We start from the raw sequence: 20737 nt of genomic DNA on the forward strand, positions 1-20737 counted from the left end.
TTGGAGCCAACTATAGATAACAGGCACCCGTTGTTAGCTGGTCTCATGAGTTTCACAAATGCTGTTAGTATGGGAATGGCTCTATTATTACTGGGATATTGCACAGGTGGAGCTTTCCGCACCACAGTTATATTATGTCCAAACAAAAAAGGTGTTATGTTTTTGTCAAAGCTGACAGAGAAAATCTGTGTTATTATAGATGCTGTTGGCAATTTGTTTTTTGTGTTCTTGGCTATCTTGAGTTATTTTGAAGAGATTTGTATAATCATCTATTTTGCTTTGTGTTTAAACATTGGTGATTTATCTGTAATGTTCAGATGATGCTTTGGCAGCAGTGAGGTGTTTCATTTCCCTCGTGCTACCCTTGCTTATTGTGTTAGGGGTTTGTGGGTGGGCGTAGAGCGGCTTGGTTAAAAAAGGAAAGTGAAGAGGGGATGGAAACTGTTTTGTCTCACATCCTGTTCTGTCACCTGTGTGCCTGTCATCATACCCCTTTTTAATCTTTTCTTCTTGTTACATAAATACTTGATCACAAAAAGGTTTAAGGTGAATAATAAAGCTAAAGCAAGACATCACATTTTTTTATTATATTGATTTATTATATTTTTATGTTTTATTGTTTTTATTTATAAAAATATCTACATTTTTTTAACATTAAAAAAACACATCAACACGCACACTAACAGACATAAGAGGTACAATGCCTGTGCACAGATTATCAAAAGAAAGGAAACCAGGTATTTGACTGTGCAATATATAAGTCTTACAAGGATACTGCAAACTTAAGAAGTCTTGGTGGCATAATGATGAAGACACTCTTAATGCAATATCCACAGTTCAAGTAAGGCCAGGTACATTTGTTGCATACCATCATCCCCTCTAATCTGCTAATCAGAAATTAAGACAAAGTGCCTAGAAATACTTTTACGATGGGACTCTGAGTTCACTGAGCTTTGGTCCGTAGCAGTCATTTACTCATGTCTGTACATAGTTTTAAAAAATGTTTTTTTATGTTCAGTCTTGAATGCATGCAGTGGAATATTTCTACTGATGCATAGTTTTCCAGCAGTGTTTCACTCCCCAGTTTTCAAAGAGTCAGTACAGGACCGGAGTCTCCTTAGAAGCAGCAAGCTAAGCAGGGAGGTTGCAGGCAAGTCTGTCAAGGCATGAAAGCCTGAGAAAGGACACAAACTATGATTGTCCAGGGAAGAAAAATGGGAGGTTTGGCCTGATTTCAGGTGCAGTCCATTCCTGCCCCGCCATCCCATTGGGTGAAGCCCTCTCCAGCATGATGTTGTCTGATTGCTTCCTTGATGCTCGACTGTGTGGACATAGATGCAAGTCTTACTGGAAAATAAGTCTGAGATCGTAAAATGGAAGTCTCTGGAGAGTGGGAAGCATTCTGATGAACAATGTGTGGCGTAGTTGAAGGTGAGCACCCACGACTATGGCTGGGAGATGGAGACCCTAAAGGAGAAGCACAGAGTATAAATTAAATACTGCAACTTTTGTTGTTTCTGTGTGTGAGACAAAAAGACGCTTGAATGCTCCTCACCGTTTTCTGTTAGGTTGCTCTCAACTGGTGAGACTGACATACAGTGCTGATCTTGGACTCTTATTTGCCTGGAGCCTCTTCCTCGTAACACATCTGCTATCTGTAAAACAATTTATTGTTCATTAAAAACTTTGTACGTGACTTAAAATAAGTCTCATAGTGATATACTAAAATAACTAGAGGGAAATGGTGCACTATTCAGGTTTGGCCTCTAGAGGGAACGATACACACATTTACTTCCCATTTTGGCTTCAACTCTTTCTTCCCACTAATAAGAGCTAGGCCAAGTAGGTTTTGCAACTGTTTGTATCTGTTCTGACATAAATTATGTAACACATAGCTGTGAATTCCCATAGTAAAATCATAGAGAGAGACTGAAAATTTGTACAAATATAAGGAACTGATTTACTGTTAGAACAGTAACCTTTAGGAGGTTTATTGTTTTCCAGCACAAGAAGCAGGAACATACAACCATAAAACAGAATAAAAGGAACAACACTGTATCAATGGAATTACAGCAATGTCCATTATATTTATTGTTTTTCCTCTTTGTCATTGCCTCACTCACTTTTTTGTTCTTGGCCACCATCACTGGGGTGTCATTGTGGTAGTTCTTGAGGCTACTGTCAGCTCCACTCTTCAGCAGCAGCCGCACTGTCTCCACCTGACCTCGGCCACATGCGCTGTGTAGGGCCGTGTTCCCACTATATGACTGGCTGTTGACATCACATCTATTCTGCAAAATAGAAAATCACCAGAAAATGATTCATAAAGGAAGCCAGAGTAGATGTCGGTAACTTAGAAAATGAAACAAGAGATAATGTCCCAAAGAGGTTGAGTGCAGTCTGTGATGAAGAAAGGAGAAAAGATTCACATATACAGCATAGCTGCTAAACTCTAAAAATAAAGAAAAACTACAATTATATTGCAATATTTTAAAAAGGACCCTAAGAAGAAAAAAGAATACAAAATTATGCACTGATAATGAGGTGGAAAGAGAAAAGCAGAATTATTTAACTCTGCTGAGTCACAACCCTTCTCTCCCCTCTTCTACCCACACAAATTCATTACCTCAATGAGGAAGTAGACCATGTCTGCGTTATTGCTCTCCACAGCATGCATGAGAGGACTCTGGCCACTTTTGATGTCCTGATTAGAGAGAAAAAAAAAAGCACCATGGGAAAAGTCAGAGAATGCAGAGCGGAAATGCAAAAAAGCCGTGATGCTGTGAAACCCACAGTGCTGAGTCGGTACAACAGGGACTGACCATGGCATTGATGTCAGCTCCAGCATCCAGTAACATTCTTGCCAAATCCTTACGGCCCTGCAGAACAGCCAGATGGAGAGGGCTCAAACCTAAGAATAATAAAAAAAGGAAAAGCCTGCATTTTATATTCATGTTCAGATTTTATACGCATTGAAAAAACAGATATCAGTTACAGAGGTACAAATAAATGTCTTCAAAGCTGCTTGGAGATTTGGCAATGCGACACTACACTGACACCAGACCACAAAGGAAGGAAATGTCCTCTTCCCACCCACACACCCAAAACAACCAACCCAACCCATACCTGAGGGTGGCTTTACATTTTTCATACCCACCAACAGACTGTTAAGGCAGTTAAGGAGATTATAAGAATAGGTGTATTCACTGTAGTAATGTAGTAATGCATTTTTCTTTTCATAGCGCTTTCAGTCTGGAAACTGTGTCAGCGGTTTTTAATTCACTTCACCTGGTTGTGCACATGTTTCAACTGATAGATGTAAACGTAAACTGGGTCACAAATACAGGGGGCATGTGACAAAAACAACCAAAATAAACAGAAAATATATCAGGAAGTATAATTTGATTGCTAGCCAACCATGTTTAATTTGATATTTTATGAATCAGTTAAACTAAATCAAAAATTATAATAATCTGAGATAAAAAGATGCTTGCAAATAATTACAGGCTTTATCACACTTAGTGAGAGCTAAAGAGGTGTAAGCAACCCTTTTAGTGTAATACATGCCAAGAAGTATCTTTAGTAACTCACCATCAAAATTTCGGATCTCAAGGCAGGTGGCAGATGATGGCATAGAAAGCACTACAGACAGGCAATCCCGCTGGTCATATTCACAGCAGAGGTGGAGCGCTGTTTGCCCATTACGGTCCAAGGCTGCAGGGTCAGCCCCTGCTTTCAACAAAGCTTCCACCATGTTTGCCTGCTTAGTTATCACTGCCAGATGAAGGGGAGTCTGAGGGGGAATAACAACAAAAATTATAGTTTAAACAAGCCAGATATATCACAGCTGATAACCATAAAGATGCAGTGCAGTGTTTCTCAAGCTTTTGGTTTTTTCACAAAGCCCACAAACAAGGGAAATACATACTTGACATAAAAAAGCACAGTGTTTACTTTGGCTAATTTACGATAACTATTCTTCTCAGTGAAGTTAAGAACGCGGTGTTTTCTTGTAAAGGCCTCTGTTTACCTATAACCTGTTCAACAGGTTAAAGGTCAATGAGACAAAAAAACAACAACAACAAAAAAAGAAGCAAGAACACATCAACACCTAGAAGAAACACACAATGACCATGAGCTGGCTTCACCTATGCATGTGTATTCCTAGATTTACACAAATACACTCACTAAGTGCAAAGTTTTCAGCACTTAAATTAATATATCTTACAGAACAAACACTGTCAACAAGAGTAGAAGCATCAGACTTTGTGATTAACTGAAAATGAGGAAGAACCTGTTCTGAACCGCAGTCGACAATGCCGGGAAAAGCAAAAGTCACTGTTCACCAGGTGTTTGCCTGGATGAATATTGTAAGCACTGACAAAAATCCCTTTAGCAATCTAGGATGTTCCTGTGGGTGAGGTCACCATGTATCATCCTGTTTATATTATGTCAATTAAGGCTTGGGAGGGCGCAGGCAACCTGGGGTTCATTAAGCAATCCTTAGTTCATAGTTCAGTCATAAAAGGGAAGTATTTAAACCTGGACTTTTTTAGCTGCTATTCTAGTTACACAATAAATGCAGCAAGTAGGAACGGACTGCTTCTCCAAGTTTCACTTTTGCTGTGTTACTACTAACGTGTGTGTGTGTCTGTGCACAGAGAGTTCGTTCCAGTAAAGACTATTAAAGTAGGTAGGGTAGCAGTGGGAGAACATCTTTGTGGAATTCCTCCAATGTGTCAATGCAACTTCCCTGAATCCTATGACTCACAAACATGCATAAGTACACAGTCATATACACAATCATGTTCCCTGAAAGATTTCCAGTATTTGAACTTTCTGCTATAAACATTTACTATAGAACAATATTATGAAATGCTACCATACTATTAACTTTTCCCAAACGCCATTAAGGACATGTCTTAAATCCCTTTCGATATTACTTTACCACTAAGGCCTTTTATGGCCTTTAATATAGACCCCCTTAGAGCTGGCAGGCTCTGGCTTTGGTTTCCTGTAATAGATTTCACAGTGACTAAACTAAATTTCAGCCAAGATAAGAGGAAAGGTAGGAAGGGAAAGAAGGGGTGGAGAACAAGGGGAAAAAAACGGAAGTGGCAGAGGGGAGTCCAAGGGAAAGACAGGAGAACAAGGGAAAATCCCTTCTCTTTCCCTTGGGTCTGTCCTCATAGGCTTACATTCCCGAAAGATGAGTGGATCATCATGGATGAGGTAAAAAGATGACAGCAGTAGAGGTTTGGAGGCATGAAAAACAACCCCAGGCAGTTCCAAACAAGGGGAAGGCAGCACAAAGCGCCAAAGACTTGTCTTCTGCTGTGAGCACAAGAGGGTAAAGCCAGGCCTATTGCACAAATAAACATCACATGCTTACGTCAGTGTTGTTGACAGTTACACTGATAGGATCAGTCAGTTCATCAACTATGGTTAGAAACCAAATTCTATAACCAAAGATATATGCAGTGAGAGATATAAAAAAAGAGAGCGAGAGACTGAGGGAGATAGAGAAACAACACAAGTGAGACAGAGAGAGAGAGGCACGCGCATGAAGGGAAAGTCCCTGTAAACTACCCTCTGAACCTCACTGCAAGGTATGTTGAGAAACAGCCCAAAGCAAGGCGGGGGGGAGGGAGGGGTCATGTGACTTCTCGGAACGAGGACACTAAAGTACACACAAACGCACACGGATGCCTTGTTTGTGCACACACATGCACACACGCTCACACTGAAAAATAAAATGGCATACCACCAACGTACCATAAACAAAAAGAAAACAATTATTCAATTGTTAAACTGCCAACCGCATACTGCACTGTAACGGTAACACGTCCACATGGTAGTCTCTGTTCTAATCCACATGGCAGTCAGTGCACGTTTTAGTGTGGGTGGCCCCAAAGGATTTAGTCCCCAAACCCCACAGTGTCAGCATCACGCTACATTATCCGCTGTCGTAAGAGAAGCAAAAGTTTACCATTGTAGTATGTGTTTGTGTAGCTGATAGCATGTGGGAGTATCAAACAGCTGTCTCTATACTATTGTTGTAGTTCTGGGAGTGGAAGGCAAATCATGCCGTGACACTTGCACTGCTCTTCAGTTACAATACTGATAGTAACACTCTGTCAAAATGTTCCATATGCAAAACCACAGAAACTCAGGATTTGTCATCATTGGATAAGTTGTATTTTAATTGTGCCTGGTTTTTTTTTGTATTAGAAAATGGCCTGTGTCTTCTGGACTACGAAGTGAACTCAGTGTTTTTAAAATTTAAAAAGTTCCCTACCTTCATGTTGATAAGTTTATTCATTGTGCCTGGTTTTCAGTCAAAACCACACAATCTGGTAGGCAAATGACTGTGGCGGGACCTATGCCTGTAAATCTCCCTTTTTGGTTATAACTGTGTATGACTTCAAATGTGAGTGTGTATGTGCATGTATGTGTGTGTGAGTGTGTGTATTGCGTGCATGCATTTTCATACATAGGGCAAACACAGGATATCATAAAACCTATGCTGTCAAGCCTCAGCGATGAGGAGAGACAACAACTGATGATAGCACAAGCATTATTTCTGGTAAGCTTGCCTGTGGCGTTCAATGTGGTGTGAAACCCCACACTTGAGAACAAACTCCAGACTTGAGAACTGAAGCTCTGAAAAAGCTTGGTTGCTTTTCTATTGAGGAATGGAAAAGAGAAAGCCAGCAGAAATCAGGAGACAACAAAGGAGAAAAGAATGTTGAACTGTTGGCTTGGCACCAGTGCCTGGGACAGCCCTGGATTGGGAAACACTTAAAAGCAACTCCATATACACAATCCCAATAAAACATGTTGATAGAGTAAGTAGGGAGTTGCACTGCTCCATCATTTTTTTTGGGAAAAGTCACCCTAGTGAAACTGCATTGGATCTATTTGTCAGTTTTTCACATTAAAAATCCAAAATTACCCTGCACAAATTAAAACATGTGCAAAATACAAGTTTAAAAGGCGCTTTTGAAAATTTTACTGTGTAATTTTGCATATGAACATTTTTTTACTTAAGGTAAACACACTAGGTAGTGTAAGGTTTCTGGGAGTTAGTGTGAGTCATTTTTGTGCCAATTAATCATATTGGCTTTCTTCTTTCTGAATTTCACAACATGGTAAATCCTACATGTAAACACTGAAAAATCCCTTGCTACATATACAGAAAGTGACCACTAGAAAACCATGTGCAAAATACAGAACACTGGAAATCACACATAGTCCTTCCCAGAATGTGCATGGCTTTGGCTTGTGGCAAGTACAGGTGGAGAAACCGGGAAGGGTGAATTCCACTGCACAACCCTCAGCTGCCATGACCGTAAGTGTGTGATAATGCACTGCAAGGCAAGGAGGAAACCAATTCACTTCCTCTTTCTTTCTTTTCCATGTAAGTGTTATCAGAAGGGTGAGACGGGGAAATATATTGTGCATGCTGAGGCTGTTTTACATGCTAAGCTTTTTCTGCAAGCGTGCACATGTCCACACATGCCAACAGCTCCATAATCAGCAAAGATTCTTCGCTTTAAACTATTTAAATTTCTTTGCAAATCCCTATGACTATAAAAGCTCTGTCTCCTGGCATTTAATGGTCAGAACTGTGTGCATGTGTATATTTGTCAGTAGCTTTATCAATGCATCTGTTTTACCTGGCGGAGATTGTTGTAGATATCAACGTCTTTATGACCCAACACCAAGAGCTGGATGAGTTTGTAGACTATGTCCAATGCTCCCTGGACCACGGCTATGTGGAGAGCTCTGTGAAGGACACATGCACACAAAAAAATGACACAGTCAACAAGTGTTGCATTTTCAAATTGGATTTAACATAACCTATTTCTCATTTTCAACCTGATTATCATTGATCAAACCTTTAAAAGCTAATCTCTTTTCAACCAAATCCCAATCCCAATCCCAAAACCCCTTCATGGCTGAAAAAGTGGTACATGTAACTCTTCACTATTTCCCCAATATGAATCAATATATGTACATATATGGAAATTAGTGTGTGCCTCATTCCTGACCTCTTGTCAGAAACCTGCAACCACTCTCTCTCTGCATCTGTGAGTCTCACTCACTCACTCACTAATTATTGTGCTAAATAAAAGAAGGCAGCACATGCGCACAACCCACAATATTAGTCAGGAGAAGAAAATCATTTAATTTTTTTTAAATTGCAGGAAGTGTATTGGATAGCGTATAACAAGTTGTTGCAGACGATAAAGTTCTCGTCAAACCAAAGCTATTTACTTGTTAGGAAACATACTGTTGGGCATAATGCAACATGTGTAAAGTAATGAGTTATAGTCAACTCCAGAAGCATTTCCAGAGATGGAGCATAGACATACACAGACACACACATGAGCAAAGACTTGTTCCAAATTACCAAGCCTGACAAGTTAGTCTCGCTCTGCAAGCTGACAGAACTGTTTTCTTTTATTTCATTTTCTTACTGTGAAACCTGGGCTCTCAGTATTGACTCCAAAGCAAAAATGCTCAGCCACGTTCATGAATGCTTGCTTTGTTTATAACATTGTATGTCCTCTAGTATATAAAACAATACCTTTTGGATAGGTTAACAAGATTAAACTGCAAAACTACTGTGTGATTATGTGCTTGCATGAGTAATGGCAGTTCTTTACATCATATACAGAATTAACCTTTAAAATTAATGCATCCCCATCATAAACAACTTAAAACAACAAGTGGAAATGGAACAATAGCGAGCCTGGCTGAGTCTTTATTAGAAGCCACCTAGTAGCACTTACACACTAAAGCACAATGAAGCTTTGTTCACACATGGCCTATTGAAGAAGTAGGAGAACCAGGTCACCAGACTATTACTTGTGCTATTGTCAGACTGTCACAAGTATATATCACATGAACTTTAGACAGGAAGCTGGCAGTTTTAAAGTCCAATCCACTTATAAATGACAACTGAATTCTCCATGCATCGTCCTCAGGTAAAAGTTCATAACTTCCGTGCAAGTGTAAAAACACCTTAATTAACACGTAGCATGTAAAAACGAAAAACAACAGCTGTGGTTTTGCTAAAGCGATGAGCCAGACTAAGTCAGTGCCTGGAAAAACGTCTTAGATGGTTGCCCGGCAACTTTACTGTGGCAACAAACTTTTTGTTTGTTTTATTTTAACATGTACATCACATTTATATATAGATTAAATGACTGAGACATAGCATCTTCATAATTGTACTTTTTAATTGTTTTCTCCCTGTCGTTAGCATGTATGCTAAACTAAGCTAACCTGCGATAACCAAAGAAGGGGGCGATTATTTTGTGGCCTTTAAACTTAACATGTGGAGGACTAAAGTTTGTTTTTTGATCAAAAATCAGCCAATTCTGCTTGATCACTTGATATAAGTTATAACACTGAAAGTTGCACTGACAAGTTCAGTAGATGTACAGCACTGACTCACAGTTCCTTTATCACACAACCTTATCAAGAAACCACTGTCTGTGATCTATACATGAAGCAAATGAACAAACACAGGGCGGGGTTTGGGGCAGGGAAGGGCAGGAAACTGATTGGTGGTGCAGAGGCATGTTGTAGAAAACAGTTTATCAGTTTTCACATTTTTCTTTTTTTGCTCTATCAGAAGAAGCAGCTTCCAGTAAGACCCAGACAAGTTTTATGTCACTTCCTGTTGTCACTAACAAAGACAGCATTCTTTTTCCTCTATCTTGGTCTATGTGCACTGAAATCTAGTTATTAAGCCGTATGGTTTCTGACAGGGGCTTTCTTTAGTTTTGCTCAGTCAGCTTCAACAGATAAGTCATAATCAGACATACAGTGCAATTATGCAACAGGAAACAGAGACAGTTCTTTAGAATAAGTTAAAAGTACCTTTGAAGGCAATATGAGGTCAAAAACATAAGTTCATATAATGACAAAAGCACTTGCAACACTTTGCAACACTTTCAGTTAAGTGAGATGTGTCCCAGTGACACAAAGTTAAGTTAAAGAAGAGTCGCGCTTGAAAAGAAATAGCTTAAACTGATTACAATTTTCAACATTACATACTACATATTAAGATTTCCTGGCATTTAATGATCATAAATATTCCTTCAAAGTGTGTTCTGTAACCAACATTCACTTGGCAGTTGCAGGAAATATGTGTGTGTGTGTGTGTGTGTGTGTGTGTGTGTGTGTGTGTGTGTGTGTGTGTGTGTGTGTGTGTGTGTGTGTGTACTAAAAGAATGCAAAATAAATGCAAAAAGTAGATAAACCATCTGTGCATATGTATATGCATGCTTAATTCTAAAAGCCACGCTTAAGCAAGGCAAAACAAATGTTCTCTGTGCAAGAGTAGTTTTCAAGTGTGACTGCAATAAACAATTTTGTATGTCAAGTGTGCAGGGCGGTTCTTCCCTCAGCAGATCCCTGTTCCTGTAACTAAGCTCAGCAGAGTGAAGAAATCTGCATCAACAAAGGTTTGGTTATATTTACTGTACATGTTATTGGCTACCCATAACTAGCTTTAAAAAGCACCTGCAGTGTCTCCACAATAAACACTACAGTAAAGGAGATAATCATTCATGGCACAGTATACCTGGTCTCAAACATAGTGACAGGCAATTCATATATGACTTTAGCAGAGTTTTGTGATTCTGAGCCCTGAGAAAAGTGTGAAAAATAGATTTATCTTTGGATCATTCATCAATAACCCTTAACAAACTTAATATTCAGATCCTTTGCCTCCATGTATGCCTATTATCATTCTGTTTATCTTGCTCAGCCCTTTTATATCATCATCTATGTGTCTCTTTTCTCTTAAGATGAAACTGCACTGTTTCTTGTTCCTGGAAGTGGGGCAGACCACAGCCCCAGATAACCCCAGGCCCAGCAGCCCTGACGCACACAGGAGTCCCAAGCTTAACACAGATGGTAACTGTGTGTATGTGTGAGAGAGAGAGAGAGAGAGAGAGAGAGAGAGAGAGAGAGAGAGAGAGAGAGAGAGAGAGAGAGAGAGAGAGAGAAGGCATGTGGTATCCTGTTTGGTATGGAGGGTGAGAGTGCAGCCAGACTGAATGATCAGACTGAAGCCTAACATTTCCTGTGGTCTGTGGACCAGCTGAGCAATGAGATGATGTGTCAGTTTGAACGTGTAGTAAACAAAAGAGAAGCAGAGTCACACCACAGTCCAGTTAACAAGAAATGACGACTTACTTCACATCCTACTGTGCTCGTCATTAACAATTATACTACTTTCAGTCTATGATGGTGCAAATATATTTACGTGGGAACTTTGATGAGCAAGTAGTTTATTATATAAATATACTGTTTGTCATTGCATCCACTAGAGCAAGTTAAAAACTTTACTATGCAAAGAAAAAGCAGTTCTGGCCTGACTCACATTTTAAATCCTTTAATCGTGGATGGATGCAAGTTAAAGAGGAGAAATACTAGCTGTTAGAGTTCAATCAAAAGCACTCATAATTCTATAAGATCTTGAACTTTCATATCTGTGGAGGCACCATCAGTGCCAACTAATGTAAAACGGCTTTACAGGACTATCCAAAAGTCTTGAGCCACCAGAGCCAGTGGTCTTCAATAATAGTTCTCCAGATTTTCTGAAGGTCTTTCAAAGTTTTTATATGTTTCTATATGTCCTCAACCAGAAAAGGCCTTGGATGGATGGACTGGTTACATTAACAAAAGTGATCCTTCACATGCAAGTGATAAGTGATTCAGTCTTATCATTTTTGTGGACTTTCAAGATTAAGTGCAAGTTAGTGTTCTCAAGACCATCTCACCATTACACAAAAAGAGAAAGAAAACAGAAATTCCAGTTTAGAGTTTTTCAACTGATAAACTTACATCTAAACACAACTCAAATATCCATGCTCCCAGAGGACAAACCTAATAATTTTTTAGTTTTCATCTAATCAAACTTAAATGTGTCAGTTTAAACCTATGCACTGAATGGATGCAAGCTGATAAAGCTGAATAAATGCAGTTTGAATAAGAGCATTGCTAAACTATGTATGTCATGGTATGTAACTATGTAACTGACTGACTGGAAGCATACATGTAGGAGCTGTAAGTAAATCAACAGTTTTGCACATCTTCCATTGAAATGACAGTGTAACAGAACAGAAAAGAGGAGTGAGAGAGAGAGAGAGAGAGAGAGAGAGAGAGAGAGAGAGAGAGAGAGAAGAGAGAGAGAGAGAGAGAGAGAGAGAGAGAGAGAGATGAACCTGATAGAAAGAAAGCGGTAAATGAGGAAGTCAAGAGCGGATGTTTGGGTTTTTTGAGCCCATTCATTTAAAAAACACAGAGAAGAAAAGAGAGAGACAGAGACACCTGAGAAAAACCACAACAGCTTTTTAAAACTGAGCACTCACTGGTTTTCCCGAAACTAAGGGGCTCAGAGGCGCTGAGAACAAATCCCATTGACGTAAAAGCAGGCGCATGCTCACCATCAAACACATTATGTATACACGCACATACATACACACACACACAAACACACACTCACACTCATATGCATACAGTGTGAAAAACGAGAGGGTGCTGTAAATGTTTCTTTCTGAAGAATTCACACAAAATTTTAAACAACCACAAAGCAGCAAGAAGGTAACCGATGCCTGCGAAAGCAAAGGGACTAGGTGTTGTGTAAGGTTTCTGCACTTAATCTGTCTTGCATCGAGTTTCTGCTAATGAGACAGACTTTTGATTTGCATTATGCCTACACAGCAAGTTTAGTGTACAACTGTGAGGTGCACAAGTGGAGATAAAAAAAATAAAATCAGAGCACAGCTAAGATGTCAAAGGTGGTTTAAAAAAAAAACTTACTTTAATAGAATATAAAATAAAAACTGTTGTTTTTAAAGCTTTTTTTGATCTGAGACATGCATTCATCTACTTCCGTGGAACCATCTGTTAAAGATGGATATGTCATTGCAGTTACAAAGCAAATATGAGATAATAAGCAGCTGTAAGATACCACGGGACTTAACTTGTGGCTCGGCTAAATATTGGTCATCATGAGGTTTGGTTTTTTTTGAGTGAATGCAAATGATGATGATACTTTTTGAAACTGCATGATCAAAGTGCCAATAAATTCTTGGACATGCTTTGCTTTCGGTCACATGATTCTTTGTGTCTTTGTATGAATTTCTGTAGTTTATTAGTGTGTGGGTGGTAGATTTTGACAAAGTAAAGTAACCATGCGTTAAAGTTTAATATTTGCATTCATGTGGTCTCGAAAACTCCTCTGGTGCCCTGTGTATTCTCACTACCACCACCTCACGCCTCGAGGGACCAGTCAGCTGACTCTGGATTGTTCAACATGTGAATACCAACAAATCACTCTCAGCCTAGATCTATAGTATACCTGTAGCTTCCAGGTTAATATGTTAGGTATGTTAAATCTCAATAAGTCCTTATCAGCAGTGAAAATGCAGTCAATAATGGGAGGGCACACTGACTGACTGTACCTACTCAGTATGCACAGTCAGGTGAGTCATGGAGATCAAATAAACAAAGAACGCTACTGATATCTCACGTCCAGATTGTGCAACAGCAGAAGTTTTGTCTTCGACAGCAGGACATTGACATTAATGTTGTTTGGGTTGTTCCTCGTAAATCAATTGCACTGACATCTTATTGAAGTGAACAGTTTTCCTTGAGAACTTAGTTTAGACTTAAAAAAGTGAAAGCAATAGTAATGATCAGACTGCACGTTTTCATCACAAGGGCCTTTCGATTTTTGGTAAGAAGTTGTGATACATGATTAATGTTAGAAAGCTTTCTAATAAAAACACTTTGATATATAATACAGTAGGAATAATATGACTGCACAATTCCATGCAGCTGCTTTAGTTTCAGGGGTATCGTCGCATTACGAAGGGTGACTGGGAAAGTTGAATCAAACAAAAGCATCATTAACTGCATATGGTTTTCCTACGGTGAAACTCAAAACGTCTGTTGTGAAACTGGATTAGGATGCGTACTCATACACCTATACACTGGAAAACACATTGAGATAATGGGATATGTGTGAAACCTATAGCTTAAATATAATCACTTGCTATCATTTGCATGTTTGAATAAAGAGGCGTGGTCAGGAGCTGAAAAATGAAGCCAACATGTACATGCATGTTAGTTGACTTAGCTATTTTAAGTTAAATCAACTCATATTGACTCCCATATGTATGTGATATACCCACACGCTTTCCTAACCAAGCTAGCTAAGTGGCACTGTAAAGTTAACTCTCCATGTCCTTTTTATATCTATAGAAACTTTTTGCTCCCACCATCATGAAGCTAAAGTTGCAATCATTATACCATGGCCATCTTTTACATACAGTTTGTGATTTTAATGTTCATGGTGTTGAGGATGAGTCTGAACTTGTTGCATATGTCCTTCTATTTACTGTCACTGGCCATGTTATACGGTTTAAAAATGACAATATGAGTCAGATTTAAACTTTACATTTTTTTGTAACAATAAACTTTTTTCTGACAAAGTTTAAGCTGAGTGCAACTTTCATATCTGGCAATTGATGAGTCACCACTTCTGAGAAGTTGGGATTGACTTGAATCTCAGACTCATACTGTACAGTAGACCTCAATTTTCAAACCATTATCCTCTTAGAAGTCCCTCTAATGAAAATTTCTTGAAGTGAAATGATTGTGCTGAATTTTCAAATCCATAAAATGTGCCAAGTTATGACTTTCAAAATGACAAATGACACAATCATGCACAAGGTGGATGAATCATCTTTTAAGTTTACTATATACACCAGTTACCTGGATGGATGGATTGATTGTATATCATAAAGTGACACCCAAATATCAGAATGAAAAAGAAAAGAATCAACATACGTATCTCCATCTTCATCTTGTCTTGTTGCTTGAGCGATACCAGCCAGGACGTTTTCAGTTTGGTGGGCCACAACATTATTTGGCTCTGAGAGATGAGGCAGGCAGAACACTGGGTAATGACCTAAGCAGGGATGACACAGAATGAGAAATAGAAACAATGAGAAAGAGAAATAAAAAGAAGTTTGCAGGGAGAGAGAAAGAAAAGAGAAATGATGAAGATATAAATGAATAATTAGAAAAGCTCCTGGCAAGCAAGTGATTTCTGTAATAAGGAAGTGGATAAGTTACAAGTCATATACTGTAAATATGAGTGTGCTGTATTCAATTATAAATTATGAGCTACTTTGATTCATGCAGTGAACACACTAATGAGGGGTACAGTAGGTGTAAAATAGCTTAGTGGGCATTTTCAGCAGCAGTAGCTTCTCTATGGTCTCGGACTTCACTGTCTTTTCTGCCACAATGTCACACTGGCAGAGAAAACCACTAAAGAAAGGGGAGGAGGAGCTGTCTGTTGCCACAGTTTTAAAAATCAAAACAGCATTAGCAGGTAATGCCCTGTAATACCACAAAAATGATATGCCCCAACATGTAGTGCCTTGCTCTGTCCTCCAAACCTACATTTTGTCAGCTAGTCTGATCATTTTACCCACAGGCTGCTATTTCACGTATTATTGGTTAAACCAAACAAATATTCAATGCGTTTTTCTTTGGAGAACAGTGAAATCAAAACTTCAGATGGTAATTTTACAGACATCTCATGGTCTCATAGTCTCATGGTCCAATTCTTACTTTGGGGTTTAAACACTTACAATATTTAAAAACAAAACAAAATAATAAAGCTGTTGCACAACATACTGCAGTATTAGACTTAATGTTGGCCAGCAGGGCTTACCGTAAGGGAAAAAGCATATGGGGTATCCATTTGGAATCTGTCCTTCCAGCTGCCTGGGAGTCACTGGTGCTATGCCGACTCTTTCCACGGGATCGGCTAAAGTCTTATCTTCCGGAGGAGAAAATCGGTCTTCTCTTTCTGCTTTAGACGGTGACAGTCTCTTGGTCTCCGGTTCGACAGGAATCGGGCGTTTCCTAAAAGGAAGCTGTGAGGCAGATCTATCCGCTGGACGCTTGCGAGAAGTACTGGTTGGTGAGACCGATACGCCTCTGACCGTGGGGCAGTTTTCATCTAAACTGTCCGCCCCTGTGAACGCCGGAGGTGCAGGTGAACCGCCTGTTACCCGAGCGTCCCTGGAGCCACAGGCTGGAGTCCCCCCGGCGTTCCCACGCACTCGGACATTGGTGCGCAAATCCAGCGGCACTGGGGCAACCGACTTGTGGGTACCGTTCATGGTCATGATCCTTGGCATCAACTGGGAGAGATTCTTCGAGATCTGAAGAAGTTTATTGGAATCAGTCAAAGCAAAGTGAACCGACCGTGCGCAATTCCCATATCCATGAAATCAACTGGACAGCGATCAGACCATCACCCTGTTTCCTTTTGAGTCACTAGTGGGGTTTAGATAAGCGTTCGAATTCAATGACCTGTGGGGGGAAAAACACAAAAATTTAAAATAAAATAGTCTACATGTGAAGAAACGCTAAGAGATAAGGTACTTATGTGTGTCCTAGTGCACCTATGACAAGGTAGAGTGCAGCTGCGCGACTTTCATCTGCTTTTAATGAAGTGTCAGAGCGACACGGTGCTTTCCCTTTAAACCGAAACAAAACGATTCTACCACTTAACTTTATACTAAGAAAGGCAGGAAAACAGCGACGAATTCATAGCATTCTTGCATTTCCGACTTCTGACATCTGTCTGTTTTGCATGCAAGTTAAAAACATTTAACACCGAATTTCGCAAGAAGTTCATGGCTCGTTGCTTGTTCAGAGACTCTGTGCAATAGCAATGTACAGAACAAACACGGAGGCACTAGTCGACTGTCGATCGACTGTCCAGCACATGATCAATAGGTGACAACTTTTTTCTTTTAAAATAGTTCAACATTGTTTCACATTTAATGTTTCAACATTAAATTTGGATTCAATACAAATTTTGATTTGTGAGCAACTTTCAGTTTAGCAAGGTAATCAAAGTATTCATTAAATTACCTTGCAGAAACTATTACTACTAACTACTATCAAAACATGAAAAAACAACCCTTTCTGTTACAAAGACGAAGTCAAGGAAAAGATGACTTGATGCTAGATTCAAACATAATAATTTTTTAAGGCTGTCTCAGCCGAGTTTAGAGCAAAATATTTTATTTTGCTAGTGACTGGTCATGAGTAAATAAACGAATAGCCACACTATTAACTGGGAACTACATGAATATTGCTTTGCTTTCTGTCTTTTTTGTTTGTTTTTTTATAATTCAATTCAGGTTCAGCTATATATCCTCAAATCACAACAAATACTGCCCCAAGGAGCCTTAAACCATAGCAATCAGTCAGACACCAACCTCTCAGAGAACAGAACAGGTGAAGGCTCACGCAGGTTCATCCAGTCGTGCAGTAACTTCTAAAAGAAGCATGAACTTCCCTAAGATTTTGTTACTTACCTGTGTATTTGGAAGGCCTATCATTGATTACTTGATGCTGTGAGTTATGGGCTCTTCTGCGCATGCTCTGCACAGCCATGTGGTGGTGGCCAAATGAGACCTTTCAGGGCTAAAGAAAATTAAGCAATATTGGAACTGCAGTTCCTCAAATGACCACTTCAGGCTGACTCCTAAAGAAAGTCCGTCCACATGGACTCCAGTATTAAAGTAACCAGTTTAACAGCACAATTTATTTTAATTAAAGTCCATAATTGTGGTCCTACTATAGCTTTTGGAGCGTTTTTAATGCAATTATCTGACTAGTAATTTGGGTAGTCCTATCCATCCATCTATCCATCCATCCTCTTGTTAGCACTAATAAGTAGGTCTCTATGTCTGTGCCAGGCATCTATATAGTTTGAAAATCAAGCTTGCAAGCTTTTTGACTCTTCTAAATTTTGTGACATCTAATAAAACAACATTGTGACAGTTATAAAGCAGACCACAAATTAATGTGTGACATCGTTTTGTATGCTATCTGTGGTGATGCCCTGCCTGACAAACGCGCTGGCCATACCTTTATAGTTCAATGTCATGATCTATATCAAGGTCATGCCCCAGAGTTCTCTGTGTTTTCAGTAAGCAAAGACTAGCAAAGGAATAGTTGAACTACTCAACTCATTATGCAAAGAAGTAGTGCAGCTACCAGAAAGTTACTGAAACCAGCAGGTTACTGAAACAAGCTACTCCAACAATGCATTTAGTGTTTTCCTTTCTGTTACTGTAAATATGTTCACTGTGCAAGCATAGCCACATGCTTGGACCATGGCTTCTACCTTGTATTTAGAGTAATTTAAGCTGTTTCTGCCATATAGCAAGCAAACACATTTCATGAGGAAGAGGTGACAAAAGACAAAAGATTTTGAAAGGTAAACTTCCCTTTTGAAATTTTCAAGGATCCTCTAATGATGAGAGGTTGCATACATCCTGGACAGCTCAACAGCCTCTCGCAGAGCAAACACAGAGATATAGACAACCATTCACACTCACACCTAGGGGGCAATTTAAAAATTACCAGTTAGCCTAACCCCACTAACTGCATGTCTGGGAGAAACTGTGCAAGCACGGGGTCCCAGCCAGATGGTGGAGTTGAGTGCTAACACCTTCACCACAATGCTGCCTTAGTTCAAATAAGGCTTAATGTGACATTGTCAGCATTTGTCTCAAATATTTGATTAGTTTATCCCTTGCCTTGAGTTGGTGATATCACCAGGCTGCAGATCAGAGCTGAATTCAAGCAATCTCCAAAGGGATTAGGGATAAAGGAAGATTGACTCATCAGTTAATTCATGTTACTGCTACGCTTACAGGTACCCACCTTTCCTGATATCAAATTCTGCATGCAATCCTGAAAATGCAAACACATGCAAAAATCACATCTCATCTTCTTATCTTTAATCTTATCCCACCCCACCCTCTGCCATGTTCAGATTACCTTGGTCAATTTGGGACTTTCCTCTTTCCACTGAAGTGTGGAGTGGGCAACGGAAAGTTAAGTATAGTGTCTAAAGTCCCTAAAAAGCCCTGACACTATACAAACAAGATCTGCAGCTGTTGGGTTATTCAAGCATTATGGTCTGGATTTAAGTGTCAGCCTTTATGAAAATTACATGCTTACTTCTTTTACACCCGGCCTGATCCTGAACACGCACTTCATATCGATTACAGCAGGATGAAAGTTTGGTGAAGTTACTGAAGTTTGGTGACATTTAAGAAGATGCAAATATATGTCAACAGAACATCTTCTCACACTCATTTAACATTTTAGGGACTTAATTCAGGCTTCAGGTGAAGTAATAATCATAGATGATAGAAAGTAAAATATGGACACAAGCTACAAAACACTGAAATGGGGCCCTCTTGTGCTCTGAGAGCACAGGTGCATCTTGAATCTTTAAAAAAAAATGCAGACATGAATTGAATCTTGCAAAAACATAAATAAATAATTTGGGCCTAAACAAACTTCTGATGTGTTCCCCTGATTAGTGGGTTTGATAGCTGTTATTACTAGCAGATGGAGGAGCACTAACCTACTGCAGCATTTACAGCTACAGAAAATGTGACTTTTAGTGAGTCAAAAGACCAAAGCATTTTTGAAATGTGATATGTATGTTCTTCACTTAACGCAGAGTCAACTGGAATTTAAGTGAAAAGTAATGTAAGTAAAGTAAAAATAAAAATAAAATGAAAAGACTGCACTGGCAGCTGAAAACTGGATGTGCTTAGTCTGATAGGCTGAGTTAGTGTCTCCCCCTTGTGGATACTTCAAGCCAGGCTTCATTTAGACGATGCATGATTAGATGTATCTACTGTATATGTAATACCTGTTTGAAATGTAATTTAAACAAGATACTGACTCGGTATCAAAAAAGAGCAAGAATGAAAATATGTCAGTAAATGTAAAATGAAAATCTTTTCATTTACATTTCACACCTGGGGATTTGTATCTGCTCCTGTCCATTCTGGATTGAGTCCCAGTACAGTTTACATACTGTGCCAAAATCTCAAGCCACCTCTCCTTGCTTCATTTTTTTCCCTTCCAAGGAACCAGACTTTGTTGTAATTATTTTTAGAAGGACTTGATCTGTAGTTGGTCTTTTAAAGTTTTTCTTGGGCTGCCTTTTCACTCATTTTCAGTTCAGTCTTCATACCTGACTATTTTCACCTTTTATGTATTGATTGAAGTGTCAGGCCTAGAAAAAAAATATACAGTAGATGAAAGTCGTGTCCTTAAGAAAAAGGAACAAATCCAACAAGGATCTGACACAGAGCCTAAAAGATGCATCTGGCCTTTCAGTACTGTTCACTGAAGCCTCATCAGAAATGCTCTCGGTGGAAAGGTGCCTGTCGAGATCTTATTCTTAATGAAGGGGAAAATGGAGAAAAGGCTGCACATGAACTGGACTAAAAATTAGTAGCAACAGATTTTAAGAAGTGATGAATCCAAATGAAAAATTTGGAGGTTTTCCAGACTAATGTTTAGTTTGTTTTCTTTTAACTTTAGCATTTTGTGAACATCGTATATTTGACATGGTTATTATTTGTGCTATCAGCCTCCTGAAAAGCCATTAGCAGATCAGTGCTCTTTGCTATGAAGTGGTTAGGTGGATAGCAAAGTATGAAAGAAATACCTGACCACAGAAACTGACAAAAACAGCAAATTTTGCTTTTTAAAAACTGTATGATATTTTCTTGAACAATGTATATGTTGAGTTTTACTAAATACCGGGGAGGTGTTTTGAGTTGTGCTGATATAAGAT

General features: G+C 39.2%; 1 protein-coding gene across 1 annotated transcript; it reads right to left on the bottom strand.

Moving 5' to 3' along the window:
• Positions 1-584: 584 nt before the first annotated feature.
• On the bottom strand, positions 585-16539 carry bcl3 (BCL3 transcription coactivator). The gene is made up of 10 exons (XM_085291546.1): positions 16515-16539; positions 15776-16422; positions 14881-15001; positions 7680-7788; positions 3592-3793; positions 2823-2911; positions 2627-2704; positions 2124-2291; positions 1556-1655; positions 585-1467 (listed from the first exon to the last, which is right to left on the bottom strand). The coding sequence occupies exons 2-10, from the start codon at positions 16245-16247 to the stop codon at positions 1235-1237; spliced, it is 1572 nt and encodes a 523-aa protein (XP_085147672.1). The 5' UTR covers positions 16248-16422; positions 16515-16539; the 3' UTR covers positions 585-1234.
• Positions 16540-20737: the final 4198 nt, after the last annotated feature.

Source organism: Mchenga conophoros, linkage group LG11 (genome assembly GCF_057382185.1).
Source record: "Mchenga conophoros isolate Kocher_MC1m ecotype Shallow Benthic linkage group LG11, M_conophoros_male_GT1.1, whole genome shotgun sequence".
NCBI lineage: Eukaryota > Metazoa > Chordata > Actinopteri > Cichliformes > Cichlidae > Mchenga > Mchenga conophoros.